This window comes from Podarcis vaucheri, assembly GCF_965113315.1.
Source record: "Podarcis vaucheri genome assembly, chromosome: 3".
Taxonomy (NCBI): domain Eukaryota; kingdom Metazoa; phylum Chordata; class Lepidosauria; order Squamata; family Lacertidae; genus Podarcis; species Podarcis vaucheri.
In genome coordinates, this window is record NC_138761.1 from 85,041,706 (window position 1) to 85,061,580 (window position 19,875).

At 39.3% G+C, this 19,875-nt stretch overlaps 1 protein-coding gene across 2 annotated transcripts in view; it reads right to left on the bottom strand.

Annotated features, from left to right (window-relative positions):
• BCKDHB (branched chain keto acid dehydrogenase E1 subunit beta) overlaps window positions 1-19,875 on the bottom strand; it is a 39,620-nt gene that overhangs the window by 13,482 nt on the left and 6,263 nt on the right. The window contains exons 5-10 of one of the 2 annotated variants that reach the window (XM_082216957.1): window positions 19,424-19,579; window positions 17,914-18,022; window positions 11,587-11,684; window positions 10,656-10,766; window positions 8,348-8,434; window positions 3,258-4,392 (exon numbers count right to left, since the gene is read on the bottom strand). In XM_082216957.1, the coding sequence (XP_082073083.1) occupies window positions 4,378-4,392; window positions 8,348-8,434; window positions 10,656-10,766; window positions 11,587-11,684; window positions 17,914-18,022; window positions 19,424-19,579 (576 nt within the window). In that variant the 3' untranslated portion in view covers window positions 3,258-4,377. Of the gene's footprint in view, window positions 1-3,257; window positions 4,393-8,347; window positions 8,435-10,655; window positions 10,767-11,586; window positions 11,685-17,913; window positions 18,023-19,423; window positions 19,580-19,875 lie in introns of those variants that run through there. The other variant, XM_082216956.1, reaches the window with a different exon arrangement.

Consider the following 19,875-nt stretch of genomic DNA (forward strand, 5'->3'; position numbering starts at 1 on the left):
CAGCAGCAGATATGATTATTTCACAATTCACTTATCACTGTGGTTGTTGACCAAGTTGTATGAGGAGGTAAGGACGTGGTTTCTGAAAACAAAACTGCAGCCTAATGATGAAGACATATTTGCTATTTGATATTGACAGAAGCATCTCAGAAACACTTTATCAGAACACTTGAACAAAGCATTGACCTGGTTCACACACCACGCTAAGCCAACCCACGCTAAGCCAACCCCTGGCTTAGTACAAACTAGCAACCATGCAAACTCTCAAATAAGTGTTTGTGATCATGGTGTCGCCCCTTGCCAGCTTGTGGTTACAACTCATGGTTTGTTAGGAGAGAGTTAAACCACAGCCCTAGTTTAGATGGCACACTAAGCCAAACCATAGCTTAGCTCAGAACAGAATGACCAGAGGAAGAGCAAAGTAGCTGCAACTTCCTTTCTGGGAAACTGTATGTTTCCTCGTTCACACTAAGCTAGTGCTGCAAACCAGGCTACTGCTTCAGTCACTTGACCTCTGACCTCAAAGAACTTGTATTGCTTGTCCACACTGGATGAGGATGCCTCGTCTCTCTGAGAATATTCAATAATATTAAACCAGCTCATGGAATCCACTGAGGTGAACTTGCAAAAAACAGCCAAGTTTAAATCTGTGTTACCGGCAGTGCTTGTGTGTCACTTTAAACCATGGTTAAGTTTAACTTTGGTTTAATGGTGAACACAAAGTGAATGGTGAACAGAGCAATAGTTGTGGCCACTTCATTCGTCCCCGATTCCTGAAGCTGCCACACTGTCATAGATTTGGACTTAATGCTAAGCCAGTCTGGCTTCATGGCTTGCTTTCCCCAAATAAATCATGAGCTGTAGCTGTAAGGTTTGGTCTTTGCTTAAAGGTAAAGGTAAAGGTACCCCTGCCCGTACGGGCCAGTCGTGTCTGACTCTAGGGTTGTGCGCTCATCTCACTCTAGAGGCCAGGAGCCAGCGCTGTCCGCAGACACTTCCGGGTCACGTGGCCAGCGTGACAAGCTGCATCTGGCGAGCCAGCGCAGCACACAGAAACGCCGTTTACCTTCCCGCTAGTAAGCGGTCCCTATTTATCTACTTGCACCCGGGGGTGCTTTCGAACTGCTAGGTTGGCAGGCGCTGGGACCGAGCAATGGGAGAGCACCCCGCCGCGGGGATTTGAACCGCCGATCTGACGATTGGCAAGTCCTAGGCGCTGAGGTTTTACCCACAGCGCCACCACCCAACAAATCATCTTTGCTTACCACCCAACAAATCATGAGCCTAGGTTTGGATATAACACTAAGCCTAGGTCCCCAACTGCCCAGTAGTGGAGAAACAATGCAACTGTGATTATCACCTTACACATGCCGCATATTCAATGTTAAACTTAAACATTAAGCTTAACTATGGTTAGTAACATGCAAACCAGACCATTGGTTGATGGTGCTACTATTGTTGTAATGCAGGGGTAGTCAATGTGGTGTTCTTCAGCTGTTGTTGGACTACAACTCCTATAAGCCTGAGGCAATATGATCAATGGTCAGGGACTATGGGAGCTGCAGTCTAGCAACAACTCTAGAGTGTCATATAGGCTAACCCTGCTATAATGTGTTATTACATAGTATCACTTTAAAAAAATGGAATAGCTCCTATTAATGTCTTCAGAGTTATCTAAAGCTTCCTAATAATTCAGTGTTATGTTTTGCATGTGGTACAGTCTATGTTTCCAGGTACTTACAAATTCTGTGTGTGTGTGTGTGTGTGTGTGTGTGTGGATTGATGCTCTAGGTGATTAATTGAAGAGAAAGATCATTATTCACATTTGGTCATTCCCCTTGGTGAGCATATGAAATAAATCTTGGTCAATGAAATGCATCTTTTCTGTGAACTGCAAATTACTGAAATTATACCAAGCAACACTTCCACACTCTAGGATGCCCTTAAAGGTAAAGGTAAAGGTACCCCTGCCCGTACGGGCCAGTCTTGCCAGACTCTAGGGTTGTGCGCTCATCTCACTCTAGAGGCCAGGAGCCAGCGCTGTCCGCAGACACTTCCGGGTCACGTGGCCAGCGTGACAAAGCTGCATCTGGCGAGCCAGCGCAGCACACGGAACGCCGTTTACCTTCCCGCTGGTAAGCGGTCCCTATTTATTTACTTGCACCCAGGGGTGCTTTCGAACTGCTAGGTTGGCAGGCGCTGGGACCGAGCAGTGGGAGCGCACCCCGCCGCGGGGATTCGAACCGCCGACCATGCGATGCCCTTACATAGTTATAAAAATTAATAAAAGCATTAACTACTTTCATATTGTGCAAGTGTGTGTTTGAAACATTAAAATTTGGCAACTACTTTGGAATAAAGACTTTCCTTTCTAAAATTAATCCTCCATCAACTTTTATTCTGGTAAGATAAATGCAGTGATTTATTTTCAACCTCACAAAAAAAGACTGCAGTCTATTTCTACATATATGTTTAATGTCCGGAAGGTATACACTTAAATATAGTATTTTTTGGATCTTTTTGCCCTCTAAAGGAACTCTTTGAGAGGAACAGTGAACAGCATTTGCTGTTTTGGTAGAATCTGTCATCAATGAATTTGCCAAAACTGGGAAAGAAGTCCATATAGCATTACTATGCAGCATTTATGTGTAGATAAGAATGCCCTACTCAGAAGCTATCTATGAATGGATTCTCCACAAAACAACTGGCATATTGTAAACTGAGAGCTCTCGTTTTTCTTTATAGGATGAGTATATAGTATGAGATGATACCTTTTAAAACTGGCAGATTTAACAGTAACTCCTACAATTTCATATTTAAAGCCATTTCTGTGGGTTTTTATTTACAATGCCAAACAAAATAAAATGCTTTCAAGCCTAAATTTTTGGAACTGGGACATGTTGAATGTGCAAGACTTTAGGCATTTTATTGAACATTTTCACAGCTATGTCCTGTCACATTCAATCTGTATTAAATAAAAGTCATACATGTAACCAGTCAGAAGCCAAGTAAGTGATTAAAAAGAACACTAGAACTGAACTACAGATTATTGATGCAATGCACTGTACTTTATAAAATCTTTTCTAACTAAATAGGACGTGAATGTATACTAAAGAATCCATATGTCTCTCTGATCCCAAATTATCATTCAGTTTATAAACTTGTTGAAAATGCTGATGCATCCAAACTTTAATGTATCTTTGGAACAAAAAAGGAAACTACACCAGTTCATAAAACATAAGTTGCATAGTCTGATATGCTTTTTCAATGAAGATCCTTTTATTGGTTAAATTCTAACAAAATATAATATTGAAAAAATCTTTCTAAGTTTCAGAAAAATTCTACAAAAACTTTCCAAAGGTTCATTTTGTGCATGAGAATCCCTCATTATTTAAGAGTTATCCTGGTCCTTTTCCCATTATGCTTTGAATTAATGGTATTTCAAGCAAGCATGTTATAATTTATCTAGGTTAAATTTAAGTTTAGGTCCGTATTTCCAACCATATTGGTTTGAATTACAAATATATTTTTGCAGCTGCAACTATATACTAAATAACAAGTATAACCCAAAACACATTTTAGGAGAGTGAACATTAACAGTTGAACAGAGGCATGTGCTAAACCCACTAAAGGAAAGAAACTCATTAAAACAAAAGTTCCATATTTATTCCAGTTCTGCTTTGGCAGGCATATATTGAGTTATAAATCACAGTCAGTAAATATAAATGTACTACTATGACAATCATTTTGCCTCAAGCAGATAAATATCTACGGCAAACTGAACATCCCAAAACGGAAATAAATTTTCAGTAAAAATGGCCCACATTTCACAAGTTACACTCTATTGATCTATTCAATAGCCAATAACAATCTGTATCCCAATACTAATGGTAGAAGAGGGGTGGGTGGGTGGTTCACATCATTATGCAGACTTTATGCTAACATGACACACAAAAACCCTCATGTGGCCCCACAAAGACTGTCTTACTCCATGCATAATCAAAACATAGAAAGTAAATCTCAGGAAAGGTAGCTGTCAGAATTTTATTTTTTTTAAATAGATGCATCTTACCACGCTAACTGTAGTTCGACACAAGGGAATTTTAACAAAATGCTTTTCTTAACGAAACGCCTTTTTGTAGTCATCTGAATCAGAGCCCATGTTATCAATGCTTTCTTTTTATATAGCTCAATTCTTCTTGCTTATCATCATCCCCCAGGCCACCCTTTTCACCTTTCTTCCTTTTCTTTTCCATTTGGCTTCCATTACGCAGGCCTCTTTTATTGCTTTACAGTTCATTAATTTTGTCCAACAACCCAAGGACACTATCTTATACTGTGATCTATGGAACTGTGACAATCTTTTAGAAGTTGTGATTATTGCCAGCTGAACTGCAGAAGATTAAAGAGCAAAACAGAAAATTAGCTGTATGGCAAATCCCGAGTATCTGGCCCTGTTTTACAGAATGAGATTTTAGGAAATTTAATGTGTTTCAAGCGGCTCCAGGTCTGCTGAGTAGCAGAGCTTAATCCATTGACTCTGCTGTGGCAGGCCAGCTCCATCGGGCCTCTTTTCCCTCATGTCTCATCTAGAGGCAGTCATTTCATCAGGCACCTCCAGCCTCTGAAGTATACTAGGCTTGGCATATGCCAGGAAAATTCCTAGAATGTCCTGGCCTTTAGGTGTAAAAATGGAATCTGATTAAATTTTGCCAAATTGATAAAATGACAGGGAAAACCTGGGTGTATGGCAATGCGCTGGAAAAGGCAGCAGAAACAGGTCAAAAAGCTTAAAATGACTATTTTAGGGAAAGGTTTCCACCAAAAAGCCCAACAATTTTGGGGTCTAAACAAAAAGCTCAACAACTTTTTTTGAAATATGGCAACCCTACAGCATGCAAGAAGCTGGTCAGTATACGAGCAGGTGTCTATAATTTGGTGCCTGGGTTTTGAGTTTTATTTTCATCTTCCCTCCGTGTCCCTTTTCCTCTGTATGTTATTTGTTTGTTTCAATCTAAGCCTGCAGCTAGGGAGGGTCTTGTTCCGATTTCATGTAAGCCGCTCTGGGAGCCTTTTTGGTTGAAGAATGTGGTACAAATGCTCTATATATATAATACTAAATAAAAGGAGCTGGGAACCTCTGATGATTAGCAATAACTATCTCCTTATCATGCTAGCATAAAACAGATGTCCAACTCTGTGACAGGTAGATACCACCAACAGCCACTCTTTTAGAAACACTTTTCGGGTGAGAGGTTATCAAACGCTTTCATAATTTGTTAAAAGCAACATCATGATCAGCAAAGTCTTGATATAAAATATTATGCCCAGGCAACGTCCTTCCACCCCCAGTAAACTTTGTGCTACATGAAGTCTTACTGCCAATACACCAGGAAAGATTACCAGGAATGCAGGAAGTATGTCTCATTACTAATTGCATTCCACTAGTTCAGACATTATTTTTCACCATGTGAGTGTATAAAAGGAAAGACTAGGGCTGTTCACATAGACAAAAAAGACACAATGTGGATTAGCTCTTAGCTTTTGCATTTGAAGCTCTAACAGCTTACGGATGTTTCTGTGATGCAACATACCAGATAATTGTGCAAACAAATTGTTTCCCTGCATCCACTTAGATAAAGCTTTGGATCAGGAAAGCAAACTTTTTAAAAATGTTTATTTCTACTTTTGTTGCAACCTGTGTAGTGACAGAAGGCTCATTATCTAAAAGCCACACTTTCCAGGCAATACCCACATGAATTGACTCTGGTGGGCAAGAAAAGTAAAAGGTAGGCTCAATAGTTTTTCACAAATCATACTATTGGTCCCTGCTGGAAATTCCTGGAGCTCAATTCACTACACACAGAACTTATGGCTCTCAAAATTAAAGATGAGCATCCGTGTGGCAGGTGTAATTCATCTCTGTTCCGTTTTCATTTTAACAGAACAAAGTCTATTTAAATAAAACTACATTTATAGTTCCAGGAATAAGTCACCACTAGCAGGCAATCCATACACCATCTTCATTAAACTCTAGGATATGCATTAAAAGATTTTAAATCTTCCTTCAGGATTACATCAATGCAAAAGGTAAGTTTGATAACTCAGGCTTCAATCTATACCTACTTTTCTAGGAGCAAGCTCTGCTGAAATCAGCATGACTTAAAGTTAACATGCCCGGGATTGCAATGTGACTCTCTCTTTTATTTAAGATCTATGCTGACACCATGCTGTTGTGTGTGTACACTGCCATAAGATGCAAAATTATTAATAGTAATGATTATTATTTAACTTACATATATTAAAAACGGGAAAAATTAAAAGGCAGAACTAAAGTATCTCGCCTACTGAGGGAGACATCAGATAAATTAAAAAACAAAGGTCTGGTGCCTAAAAGTAAGAAATGATGATGCCAGGATTGCCTCCCTGGAGAAAGAGTTTCATAAGCAGGGAGCCACCACTGTAAAGGTGTGCTGACATCCTCTGAACCTCCCTCAGAGGAGGCACAGGATGAAGAGCCTTGGATGATGAGCACAAGTTTTGGGTTGGTTCATGTGGGGAGAGACAGTCTTGAGTTATTAGGATCCTGAACAGCATAGGTCAAAACCAGCATTTTGAATTAAGACTGAAAACCAACTGGTGGCCAGTGCAGTTATGCCAGAATTGGGTTTATATTGTTAGACCACCTTGCACCAGTCAACAATCTGGCCGCTGAATTCAGGACCAGCTGTAGTTTCTGAACAGTCTTCAAAGGCACCCAGCCACATGTGTTAATGCATTGCAGTAATTTAGCCTAGAGTTGCCAGAGTGTAGACAACAGAAGTTAGGCTGTTCCTGTCCAGACAGGGGTGCAAATTATAGAAGGAAGTCTGTGGAATCAAGGACACTTGAGCCTCAAGCGACAGTAACAGATCCAGAAGTACCCCCCAAGTGATGCATGCTAATACTCTTATGGTAACCTGCATATTGTTATTCAGCTTCTTCTAGCCACACAGTTAGGATGAATGATATGAAAATAGAATTTTTCTACTGCAATTGGACTCCCTTTATTTAAGCTTTATTACTTCCATGTGCAAAAGTAAAAGCCAACTCCAATCCTGAGATTTTTGGCATTCCTACTATGCATTTCATCCAGCAAAATATTGATGGGGGGTGTTGGATTTTTGCTTTCTTTTCATGATACAGATGTGTCAAACACTTTTAAAAATACATTCACTGTGAAGTGAATATGTGTTAGAAATTAATAATAAAGCTGAATATTTTGTGTGCCTAAACTAACGTTCTCCTACAATATATTTCATAAATCACATGACAGAAAATCTGATTTTACATATGGAATTTATGAAAAATGACAACGACAACAAAGGAAGGGGGAGAAAGGCTTTTATATCCAATTATAAAGCTTTTGCCCACTTTTGCAGTTGTCATTTTTTAATAAAATGCATATATAAAAATTACTGAAAGGGGGGGATGAATAAAGTAATAGAGAGTAGAAATTCAAGGGCATTAAACTCTGTACCAAATGAAAATGGCTATGTAAACAATGGGTTTCCAGTTTATATGAAAAGAATCATGAAACCAATATTTTCAAAACAAGCTGTCATAAATTGCTCTGTTTAAATAATATACTCTATTTTCAAATATGAACAAAATCAGAATTTTTCAGGATAGGCAAGTTTTATCTTGAGTTTTGAAAAGGATAAACTTAAGTAACAACATAATCACCACTATAAAATAAAATCAGCTGTGAAAAACACAGTGTGTGGCACAGTCTTTCTTCTGCTTTCTGAAACTTCTAAACTTCCCTGTATACCCATAACAAGTCAAGACTCAAGAGAACCCCATTTTCACACATCAGTGCCCATTTCTTCCAAATGTTTAGCTGTACTATACATGACAGTTCTAGAGATTTACTAGTCACCACTTAGTTGTAAGTGTACCTATGTTACTGTTTCGCTACAACCACTACAAAATTAATCCTCAAGCAAAATTCCATAGAAATTTGTCTTTGATAAAGACAAAGGAAAACTAGAGGACTCAAGGAGATACATGGGCACTACAGAAGACACAAATGAAGTAAAGCAGAAAACACAAGCCTGAAAGCCAACAAAGAAGCATAGTACTGAGATGCAACCACAACGAGACTGATGGCTTGGAACACTGAGATCTCCCTGTTTGTACAACAATTCTCCCTTCAACCACAAGGCAGCACTCAACTCCCAAAATGATGGAAAATTAACATGCACAAGAGAACTGTAACATCTTAATTATATTTTTGAGTATGTCATTCTTAACACTATAAATATCCTTCTAGAAAATAATCTTCTGGTACTTAAAAACAGATTACCTGAACTGTTGAACTAATTTCTGATGCAAAACCTCCTGTAATAGGGGCTTCATGGCTAATCAGCAACCGTCCAGTCTTTGCCACCGACTGCAAAGATAAAATAATTTAAAGCAATGATCTTTCAGATGCATAGTATAAATAGAACATGCAATTTCATGTTTTAATAAGCATACTTGCAGAAATATTCCTAAAATCACTCTAAAATATCTAAAGTTTATCCAGCAACAGTTAAAATTCTATAAGAAATGTAACAACAGTAATTGCTACAAGAATTTAATGCAATACAGAGTGAAAAACCCTGCAGATTCATCCATGCAATGGATCAGTCTTAATTTTCTATTAACACCAGTAAATCAATGAACAAGTTAAAAGTTCCAAATTACTTTTTTAAAAGACTGCAGTTATCACAGTTACGAGTGTCCACCCACGCTCCTCCTCCCTCCAATCACAATGGGTAGATCACTGCCAGTTTTTTTATACTGGGAGCAGATCACAATCTCTTCTGAGTTGGAAATGCCTGATTTAGAGGATTTGATCACTTGGCACCAATCCCTTAATTGGCGTTTGTCTGTGGATATAATCTCCTCTAGTTTATGGAAATAATAAGAGTTCAAATAACGTTGCGTGTTAGATTTCCACCACTGACTGTTCTCCAATTCCGCACAGCACAGGGCTGTCAAGCGCTTGCGAGGCATGGAGGACAGTCTTTTCAAGTAATTAAATCTGGTGCAATCTTGCAGTTAACATTGGAGTTATGGCCCAAAATATCTGAAGAGAACCTGATTAGCAACGGCTGACATTTTATTTTAAAATTGCATTCTTTGTGCTCCATTTTCATTGCTTTGTAGTCCTTCTTGTATGTTGCTGCAGGATATCACGCCTTATTTTGCTAGAACATTCTTGGTTCCTAGTACAAAAGTCCAAATTTCACTAAGTTCTCTCTTCAAATTTCCCAAAATGTCATTAGGAATCTTGAGCTTAATTGTGGTGCCATTAAAGCAGGTGGTCCTGATTTTACTTGTTACAGGAACTCAAGAACATTTACAAAAAGAGAAATCTACCAATGTGGAAAGAGGAAGCTTTAAATGGGGGAAATAACCAAAAAAAAAATGCATGAAAAACCATCTGAATTAGCAAAATTAATGATGAGAATTTAATTATTTACTGACAACTAGGGCACATGCAGCTGCTGTTGTCAACATTCCTCACTTGAGAAATGTGTAATATGTGTGCAGTACAAAGTATTTTAAAAAGAAAAAACACCACATGTTTAATTACTCTTTAGAAGTGCATAGCAGCAGCTGGAGAAGGGTCCGGCAATTAGTAGCAGAAATAAACAGTCCCGTACTTGGGCAAACAAGACAGAAAAGCTGGAAGTGAAGGAGACAAAGCTATCCTTCTCTGCTTCTATGCTGCACCAACCCAAAGCTCCCAATACTGCATTTCATTGTTGTATCTTGAAATAATTTTTATTAAATATTTTCTTTTTATGCGTTCTCAAGCATTTGGAGAGGCAACACACACATTTTCAAGTAAAATATAATCAATAAATGAAACTTTACTCATCACAGGAATGAGGGAGAGGGTGTCCCACATTTGACAAGGTCACACTCATTCTCCAAATGTTCAGAGATTCAGAAGGAATGAATGACAAGATAAGGATGCATTTTAAAACTAAGCCCATCACCTACCTTTACCTGGTCTAGCAGGCCAATCAAAGTTTTTCCCCAGGGTGTGCACACTGTCGCATGCTGCCACTTCTAGGAAGCACAAGTGCAGGGTGGGGACCAAAAGTGGACAAACTACCCCAGAAGGAGCATAACATGTCCCCCACCAGAGGCAGTACCCCTCCCCCAACACGCCCCATTATTAGCCAGTTATTCTAAAAGTTCTAAAGAAGAAAAAAGCTCTTTTAGAAATTATAAAGAAAAAAATACACATAATATATTTCAGAAAATAGATTAGATTTCTCTTCAAGTCAGTACTGTGAATACAGGTACCACTCCCCTGATTTTAACCATCATGTTTTCTAGGTAGCCTTCTGACTACCCATCTCTACCTAAGAAGCTAACGTACCACAATATTTTACACAATCTCATATGACTGAACAGTATAGATTAGACTTTCAAAATTATTTTGGAACAAGCTGAAATTCTGTCTTCACAGTATAGTAGTCAGTAAAACAGCGCCAAAACTCAGTTTTAACTTGAACTAATAGAGGCCTCTAGTGGTGGTCATTCCACAAAGACCTACGATATGAGAAAATAACTGAAATGCTTAAATGCGCTAATGTGCCATATGTACCTACCTTGCATATAGTCTCTGCATCCCAAGGCAGAATAGTCTTCAGATCAATTACTTCACAGGACACACCAAGCTTTTCTTGAGCCATAACTGCTACCTCTTTAATAACATGAACCTAAATATTGGGTGAAAACATGCAATAGTATATTAGATATGCAGGCTACTGAAATTTCATTTCAGCAACACTTATCGAGAGTGCTTTTGAATATTTCACAACATGCATACTGCACTTATCTTAGCACGACAGCCTCAATCAGAAATATATATTTTTTCAAAAATAAAAACAGAATTGATGCTATATGTGTTTCATTTAAAGGTTTCCACAATGCACTGAAGTATTTAAGTTTCACTTGTTAGATAAAGACTGGATTGGAGCCATAGTTAGCTGCCCTAAGATCCCACTGAAATAAATGGGACTTAAGTCATGATGAACTTTTCGCACTGCTTCCATTGGAACCTCCACACAGAGTAATCCAAACCCACCTTATGCTGGGAAAAGGGAGGAGTTGGATTAGGTGGAGGCATTGCACTACCCAGCTCTCCTGGCTCAACCCACCAGTCACTGAACACATGGACAGGAGCCAACAAAAAGGCATTCAAGGCTGGTCCCACAGCCATCACATAACAGCATTGGGCCCAATCATCCTGTCTTCCTTCTCCCTACTCCCAATTTCTGCTGTCCCTCAAATGAGCAGCAGGGCTGTGGATGTGGCAGGGGCTTCACCAAGCCCCACTGGCAAGTGGTGGGAGTTAGGAATGTGCCATTAAGTCTGGATGACATGTACTAGATTACTGTGATCCCTAGTCTGCATAGCCAATGGCCAGGGATCATGGGAGTTGTAGCCCACTTCATCTGGAGGGCATTTCAAAGAACATCTTTCCAGGAGATAATATAGCATAATTTCTCTTTAAAAATCCATCAGAGTCTTACTTGCCTGCGTACCCCAGGCCACCAGTGTAACATCACTTCCATTCTGAAGGACTTCTGCTTGAGAGAGTGGAATGTAGTATGGCTCCACAGGGACTTGCTCCACTGAATAAATGCAAAGCAATGTAGGTTAGATTCTCCAGCTGCTAAACAGTTAGATGCTGAACGCTAATGATTTAAAATTTGCTTTGTGTTACTCATGGTTTTGTGTTAGTTGAACATACCTTGGGAGTACGAAAGAAGACTGTTTTCCCATAGTCAAGATTCAATGACCCGAGTTACATAACCCAATAGCAAAGGGAGGTCTCTGCTTGCCTGATACTGTACATGGTATATTAAAAGTTTAGAAAACAAGACTTAACAAAACTCATCACGTAATGAGCCACTAGGTTAATGCTGCTAAATGACTCTCTACCAAAAAACATGAATTGCTCAACAACAAAATCTCCAGTACCAGTATCCATTCTTTTAACAATTTGAAACAATTATCAGAAGCAAAAACAAAAACAACACATTGTTGTATGTTTTCATTTGTAGTTTATTTACAGGTTGATTCCACAATAGCAACACTGTAATTTCTAAGGAACAGCTATGGATTGGGAATTGCACTGAAAGCTACAGGCTTGGATCCAAATGGCTATTTCTCCCAATGCCAAATCACATCCATTCCCAAGGGCCCCCCAGTCCTCAGCAGCGGCTTTCTATTGCTGCAAAGAACAGCCAGGAGTCTGTGACATTCACATTTTCATTGAAATATGTTGCGTCATTCGATATTATTGACCATTCTCAGCCAAACCTTCTGCTAAAATAAAATAAGCTACTTTCTCTAGCTTTAAATGATTCCCATTTACCTCATTAGCTTAACTCAATACAGTGAAAGACCAAAGAAATCAAAAGAGAGCCTAAATATATCAGTGTTCATATGTGAATGCTGGTAATTTTAGATGTAAATGCTCTTTCACACTATTTTCCCACTAACAATGACATCTGCTCTTAGTTATATAATACTAGTGAAGTAATTATTCCAGCCTGGGCATTTTCAATTATAGTTTCCAGGTGTAATTTTAGTCACTCTAGCAACCCACAGAATAACACACAGCTATATAGTAAATTATTCTGAAAATAATTGTCAATCTTTCCTTGTATGCTTCTATTAAAGCTGCAGAAGTATTTTTCCCTTTGGACAATGAGGCCCTTTTACACACTGCTTCTTCAAAACCTCATATTTGGCAGCAACTCTGAAATGCTATAGTCCTGCAACCACAAGTTATCACCTGCTCTAAATTGGCTGTACCAGCTTCTTTTCCTTGAAGGGATAAGTACACTGATTAAATCATAAATTCTGTTACCATCATGTAGGCTCTACCTTCATGGGATTTCAGAAAATTCCAGAATGACCACAGAATTCAGTTTCCTAAGTATCTGTACTTTCATTTAACAACAGAAGAAGCAAATTTCTAAGCCACATGACTGCAGAGATAAGTTAATAAGTTTGTAGATAGTTGCCACATTCAGACATCACGTGAACAAGCCACAGCAAGTCCCAGGCCTGCGTACGTCCCCTTCCCCATGACCACAAATTGTTGTTGTGATGTCAAGATCTACAAACAAGTTCAATACAGCATAATCTATGCTTACTTCCATAAACCGGCAATTTGAAGGTGGGGAGCAGAATGGTACAAGTATGAAAGGAGAATGGGAGAAGGATTTACAGGAAATGCATAAATGTAAGAAGCACTCAGGGTAAAAGTGGGGAAATTGCTTGCTTGCTTGCTTATTTATTTATTTATTTTCTTCATCATTTTGGATCAGCATATTCTGCCTAAAAAGGGTGGGCTGAGTCACAATCACTGGTGGAGGAAGAGGAGTTGGGGGGAGACCGCCCCGGCCCCGGCAGCGCGATCCCAGCAGGGTGCCATCACAGCTAGGGCCCCCCACCCGCGCTCTCCGTTCACCTGCTCTCCGTTCCCTGATGCTGGAGCCTGAAGCTCCACCACTGGTCACAATACCTCCAAAGCAAATATTCATTACTTAGCTTGAGGAGAGCTGGGCTGTGGTGCTCGTTGTCATAAGAAAAACATTGTGGTACAGGATATAATAGTTTTCAAATATGGGTTAGACAGAAGCATATAGAAAATGATATCAGTAATTTCAGGTTTATGCAACACTCTGCCTCCATCTGCCACCATACTGTGACTTGTGGGCTTCAGTTACTTTCAGCCATCTCAAGAAGACCCTGGAGCTAGAAATTTTGAGAATCTCTGGTCTTAGGTAAGCTAGGCTGAGAGTGTATGATTCACCAAAAGCCATCCAATTAATTTCATGTAGCTATAATTGTGGGAACCCAAGTCTCCCACTGCAAAGGCCAAAGTTTGCATAATGACAATCCTGTGATTTTTAAATAGATATTGTAACATGAGGTCTAATTTCAGCTGGAAATTAGAACTTTATTAACAATAAAAATCAATGTCAAAATAAAAAAAAATTCCTTACAGTAGCACCTTAAAGACCAACTAAGTTAGTTCTTGGTATAAGCTTTCGTGTGCATGCACACTTCTTCAGATACACATTTGTGTTTTTATTTTGACTATGGCAGACCAACATGGCTACCTATCTGTAAATAAAAATCAATGGAACCAGTTATCTAGCATTACCAAAATGCTTGGCTCAGCTGGAACTTTGCACATGCCCTGGAATGATGTGACTATGTTAGCTTTACTCTGAGGTATGAGTGCAGTGCCATGGCAAAGGAATCAGAAAAAACTGTGGTTTAAGCCAACTCTTCTCCCACGGAAATAACTGTGTAGTACCTGTGCAAGGAATGGCTTATTTTAATAAACCACAAGCCTCATTAGACCTCAGAACCTTTGCCATATCTAATGCAAGCATATGCTCTTGTTTGGCTCGGAGGACATCCTCTGGCAAACATCTTCCACCAGTAACTGGATTAAGTCTAAATTTGCATTTCCTGGGAAACATTGCCCCATTTCCCCGCTAGTGACAGATTAGTCGCCTGGCTCTATGTCATGTTTGGTCAGAAACCCCTTACGAACATCCTGCAGCTATGGAGTGAGTAACTTGTGTTGATATATCAGAAATGACAAGTTAATTAGCATTTAATGTCCCTTTCAACCCAGCACTGTTAAGTTAATCACCCTTTGCACAGAACTAATGGCAGCTTCCGGTTGCAGAATGCCCTCCTCGGTGATGTGTGCCTATCTCCCTCATTATTAACATTCAAGAGAAAGTTCAAAATGTTCCTGTTCACTCAAGCATTTTATAACTGAAAGATGTTGTCCACATCAAACTTGTAATTATTAGCTGTGAGGATACAAGACTGCTTTATAAAAAAAAGGTTTTCAGGTGCTTTAGATTATGTTTTTATTTTATTTTTAATTGTATTGTTTTGCAGCTTTGTTCTTTACTGCCCTGGGCTCCTTTTTATTATTGTTAATTGTTATTAGCATGATTATTTTTCACCTGCAAAGCTTCCTCCAACTAACATTCTATGAATATTCATAAATCCGAAGTCATGCATTTGGCAGTGCTAGTGTTTGATTTTATTTAAAATTAATTGCAATAGAAAAACACGTCTTTGTGACAGGGCATTTTAAACGCTGATTAAAAACAAGCTAGTTTTTCCTATCTTACCTGCCATGTCACTATAACAACCACTGATGCAAATCATTTCTGCACCACTCATGTCATATATGATAGAATTAAATGAAACTGAAAAGGTCATAAGCCATAAGAATACTCTCTCCACAAGATACTTAAACCTGATAATGTCAAGGTGACTCATTGTTTCCTATGAATTACCACTATGTGCTCTTGATTCACTAGCAAATATAGTTTAAAAATAAACAAACCAAACACCTCTACGTAAAATTTATGTTTTGTTTAAAACAATTCTTATATTTTGAATAAAGCAGTTTTAAAATGTTGCTATTATTAAAATAACTGACTTCTGTATTCACCATAGTACTTTGCATTGCTTCCTCCTGCATCAATATCTTTACAAGACAATGCACACTGACAAGTCTTGCTAAAAATTAAACTAAAAACCTTGTTCAAAGGTACAAAAGTGTATTTTTTCACCAATATTATAAATTATGCACCTAATAAAAAGACAAACAGCTTATTTCCTTCTCTCTCTTATTTTTGGCACATCAATATTTTCAACAACAGGAAATACGTACTATTTTACCCTTTCATCATGAAAACGTGAAAAATTCAACTCTTTTGTATATTACTGTATTTACTCAAATCTAATGCTCACCTTTTTTGGCCAAATTAGAGTGTGAAAATTAAGGCGCGCATTAGATTTGATGGCACATTTACATTTGCTAGCAAATACTTTTGGGGGTTTCAAGGTTCTGAAAATTGAGGTGCGCATTAGATTCGATGGAGCATTAGATTTGATGGTGCATTAAACTAGAGTAAAAACAAACATTAAAAAAAAATGCTAGCAGGAAGACTACCTAAAGCCAAAGGCGTATGTATGCAGGGCAAGAAGCTGGATCACACCTGAATAGTCTGCCTTGAAAATAGCCCAAAACCTCCATTTCTAGCCTAACTGAAAACTGAGAGCCTCCCGCCACATGATACATATATTAAGACCCAAGTTCTTTCTTGACTGTTTGTACTAAATGAATTGTTCCTTTGATAAATAAGAGAACATTGATTCAGCACTCGAGCAAACGCTTTAACAGATACAGGCCCAGTTCACATATAATACTAAGCCATAGTTTACAGTGGCGTAGCGTGGGGGGTGCAGGGGGGGCCAGCCGCACCGGGTGCAACATCTGGGGGTTAGGGTTAGGGGGCGCAAATCCATGGGTTAGGGGGCGCAAATTGCTTGCCTTGCCCCGGGTGCTGACAACCCACGCTACGCCACTGATAGTTTAGAGTTATAAGAATGAGCCACAGCAAGTTGCAGTTTATGCTCACTGTTCACCTCACTCCTTCTAAGACAGCTGTGATAAAGAAATTGAATGTTTCCAATTGAAATTGAATGTTTCCAATTGAAATTGAATGTTTCCAATAATCTTAAATATGATTAGTGAAAATAATCCTATTTCATAAAGTTTGAAACAAGCTCAAACTACTATGGCCAACTTAAAACTCTTTAAACAGATACCCTGGGCCATTATTATAGCAAAAAACCCTTAACAGTGAAATAGTCCCATTTCATTCTTCAGTCATTAATAAAAGGCTACCTTCCAGCTGGTCAGGCAACCTTAAGCCTATTAATAAGATAAGGGAGTCAAATCCATAATTGTCAGGCAGGAAATCTTTCTTTCAAAGATCTTAAACAAACAATAGCAAACTATCTGTGCACACCACCATCAGGACTCAACACAGTGGGACATTATTAGTAGTATTCTTTCATATGAATAAACACACAGGAGTATGCTTTAAATACCGTATTTTTCGCTCTATAGGACGCACTTTTTCCCCTCCAAAAATGAAGGGGAAATGTGTGTGTGTCCTATGGAGCGAATGCAGGCTCCTTGGCTTCGCGGCGACGCGCCTGTCCTGGAAGCTGGAGGAGGAACAGAAGGGTCTGCTTCTGTTCCTTCTCCAGCTTCGCTGAAGGGCGCTGCGCCTTCTCCCTCTCTGCGCAGCACCTCTCCTGTGAAGCAGAGGCGCTGCGCAGAGAGAGAGAGAGAGAGAAGGCGCAGCACCCCTTGAGCAACGCGCCTGTCATGCGAAGCCGGAGGAGGAACAGAAGGGTCTCCTCCTGTTCCTCCTCCCGCTTCGCAGCGACGCGCCTGTCCAGCGAAGCCTGAGGAGGAACAGAAGGGTCTCCTTCTGTTCCTTCTCCAGCTTCACTGAAGGGTGCTACGCCTTCTCCCTCTCTGCGCAGCACCTTTCCTGTGAAGGAGGGGCGCAGCACAGAGAGAGAGAAGGCGCAGTGCCCCTTCAGCGACGCGTCTGTCCTGGCTTCTGCTTTAGCCCTGCACAGCCTCTTTGGGCAGGGGGAGCCTTCATCCCGCTGCCCTGAAGAGGCTTGGCGGGGTTACCCCAGAAGCCAGAACAGCCACACGGTATCCCAGAAGCCAGATCCCTCTTGCTGTTCTGGCTTCTGGGGTTCAGAATAATTTTTTCTTGTTTTCCGCCTCCCAAACTAGGTGCGCCCTATGGTCCGGTGCACCCTATGGTGCGAAAAATACGGTAATCTATTTCTTCATATCCAAGCAAATGTTCGATAAACGAAATAAGGAAATGAGTAATTTAAGCTGGCTGCTCAAATAGACCGTGCTTCCTTATATGCCTATACAGAACATCATCTTCATTCACTTATTTTTATGTTGTGCATAAAAGCCTTTACCTGCTGCTCTGTACAGTATTTTAGGTTCAAAGAATATACAAGGGTTTTTATCTTCTATGCATGATAGCAATAGTCCTTTGGCTTCTACAGGACCTCTTGGAACAACAACCTGGAAAAAAAGATAGAATAAGAAAATCTACAAAACAAAATACTTTGCTTATTAAGAGGCTAATTACAGAAGCAACATAGCATACCTATCACCTTCTTATACTACTATTTCTATTCAAAGTTTAATAACTACCATTATTCAATCATCAAAACTAGCTCAGAAATACCTGAAAGAGCCTACAGCTCTCTACTGTGACCACTGCATCCAATGCATTTTTTTCTGAAATATGAGCACATTATAGAATAAAAAAATCTACATCTAGTCAGAGTTCAGAGTAGTTATCAGGTATATACAAATCAACAACACAAACAGTCTCTCTATGGTTTTCTTCAAAGAAGACTAATGGCTCAAGCTACATTTTAAACTGGCTTGCTTCAGTAGCAATTAAAACTGGTGTGGCACAAACTACAGTGGAACAAACCAAGATTGAACAAACTTACAAAAAGAGCCTCAGAAGCACAGTACTGAAACATCACTGTATGCCTATCTTGCAATTGCTTTAAGAACAGGCTTGAATATAATCCACAAATTATTATCCAGTGACACTGCTGTACCTATACACTTTATCTGCTACTTGCCCCAAGAAATTGAGGGCAAAACACTAAGGCACATCAGAAGCTAAACTCAGGCCAATGCAGTCTGCCCTAAATATCAACTGAAATTCTGATTGTGGCACTTGTTCAAAAGCAATACCATTCGACTGACAGTATAATTATCTTCTGGCAATTCTGTTTGATTCAAGTACACTGGTATTTGATCTGTTACGAGTTTATTAAAGGCAGCTCTAATCATCGCTCTTCAAACCTGAGAGTAATAAAGGGACTCTACTCAAGTAGCCATGCTGGCAAAAGGTTCCCAGCTGATAGTTCCTAAAGATTTCCCAAGAGATTTCGTAAGTTCTTCTCTAAACCATGCTCGTTTTTGTGTGAAGTATAAACAGCTTAATCATACAAAGACGTGATCCCCTACTTTCAGACTGAAGTGATACATTCCAGCAATAACTGCAATACACAAGTCCACTGACTGTGTGCTGCAACTTTTTAATGCATATTTGATAGCGTAGCACTTCGTTCTTCAATGAAGACTCAAGCTCAATTCAAATGTTTGGTTTTAATTTAATTTTAGCATTTAATTTTGGGGTGGTGAAGTCCTCACAGTACTCTGCTACCACATTAGTAGTGATCCTTATACATAAAGGAACCATGTGAAAAATTAGTTAACATGTCAAAACATGTTAGCAGAAAAGGGAATCTACAGAGTCCATCTGAAAACATCACCAGATTCATTCACAAGGTAACATGGCAATTGCTTAAGTCACAGAGAGCCTCCCATGAGGAATAGTTAACCGTAATGGTAAATCCACACCAATTATAATAAAATCCATTTATCCAATTACCATACCTTTAGTCCTGGACAATGAGCAAAAAAGGCTTCAGGGCTTTGAGAGTGATATAATGCACCATGACCCACACAACCCCAAGGGGCTCTTATAGTGAGGCTTCCACAATCAAAGAGATTTCCAGAGCGATACCGATACTTTGCCGCCTCATTAACAATCTGAGGGGAAGATACGTTTATTTAATTAATCTTGAATGTACTCAGGCACACACATACTATGCATTTTGATCGTTCATGTTCCATTGTGCAATATTAAGCAGGAACAGACACCCCAAATCTTAAAACCAAATGCTAATAAATTTTTACATCATTTTCTTTGCTTTGCAACACACTTCCTTGAGCCAGCTGCAGATGTAACACAGATTTCTAGTATCTGATTCCTACAAATTACCCTTATGTGTTGCTCTTTATTATTTCTGTAACAAAGTACATTTTATCAAGTATGCAACAGCCGA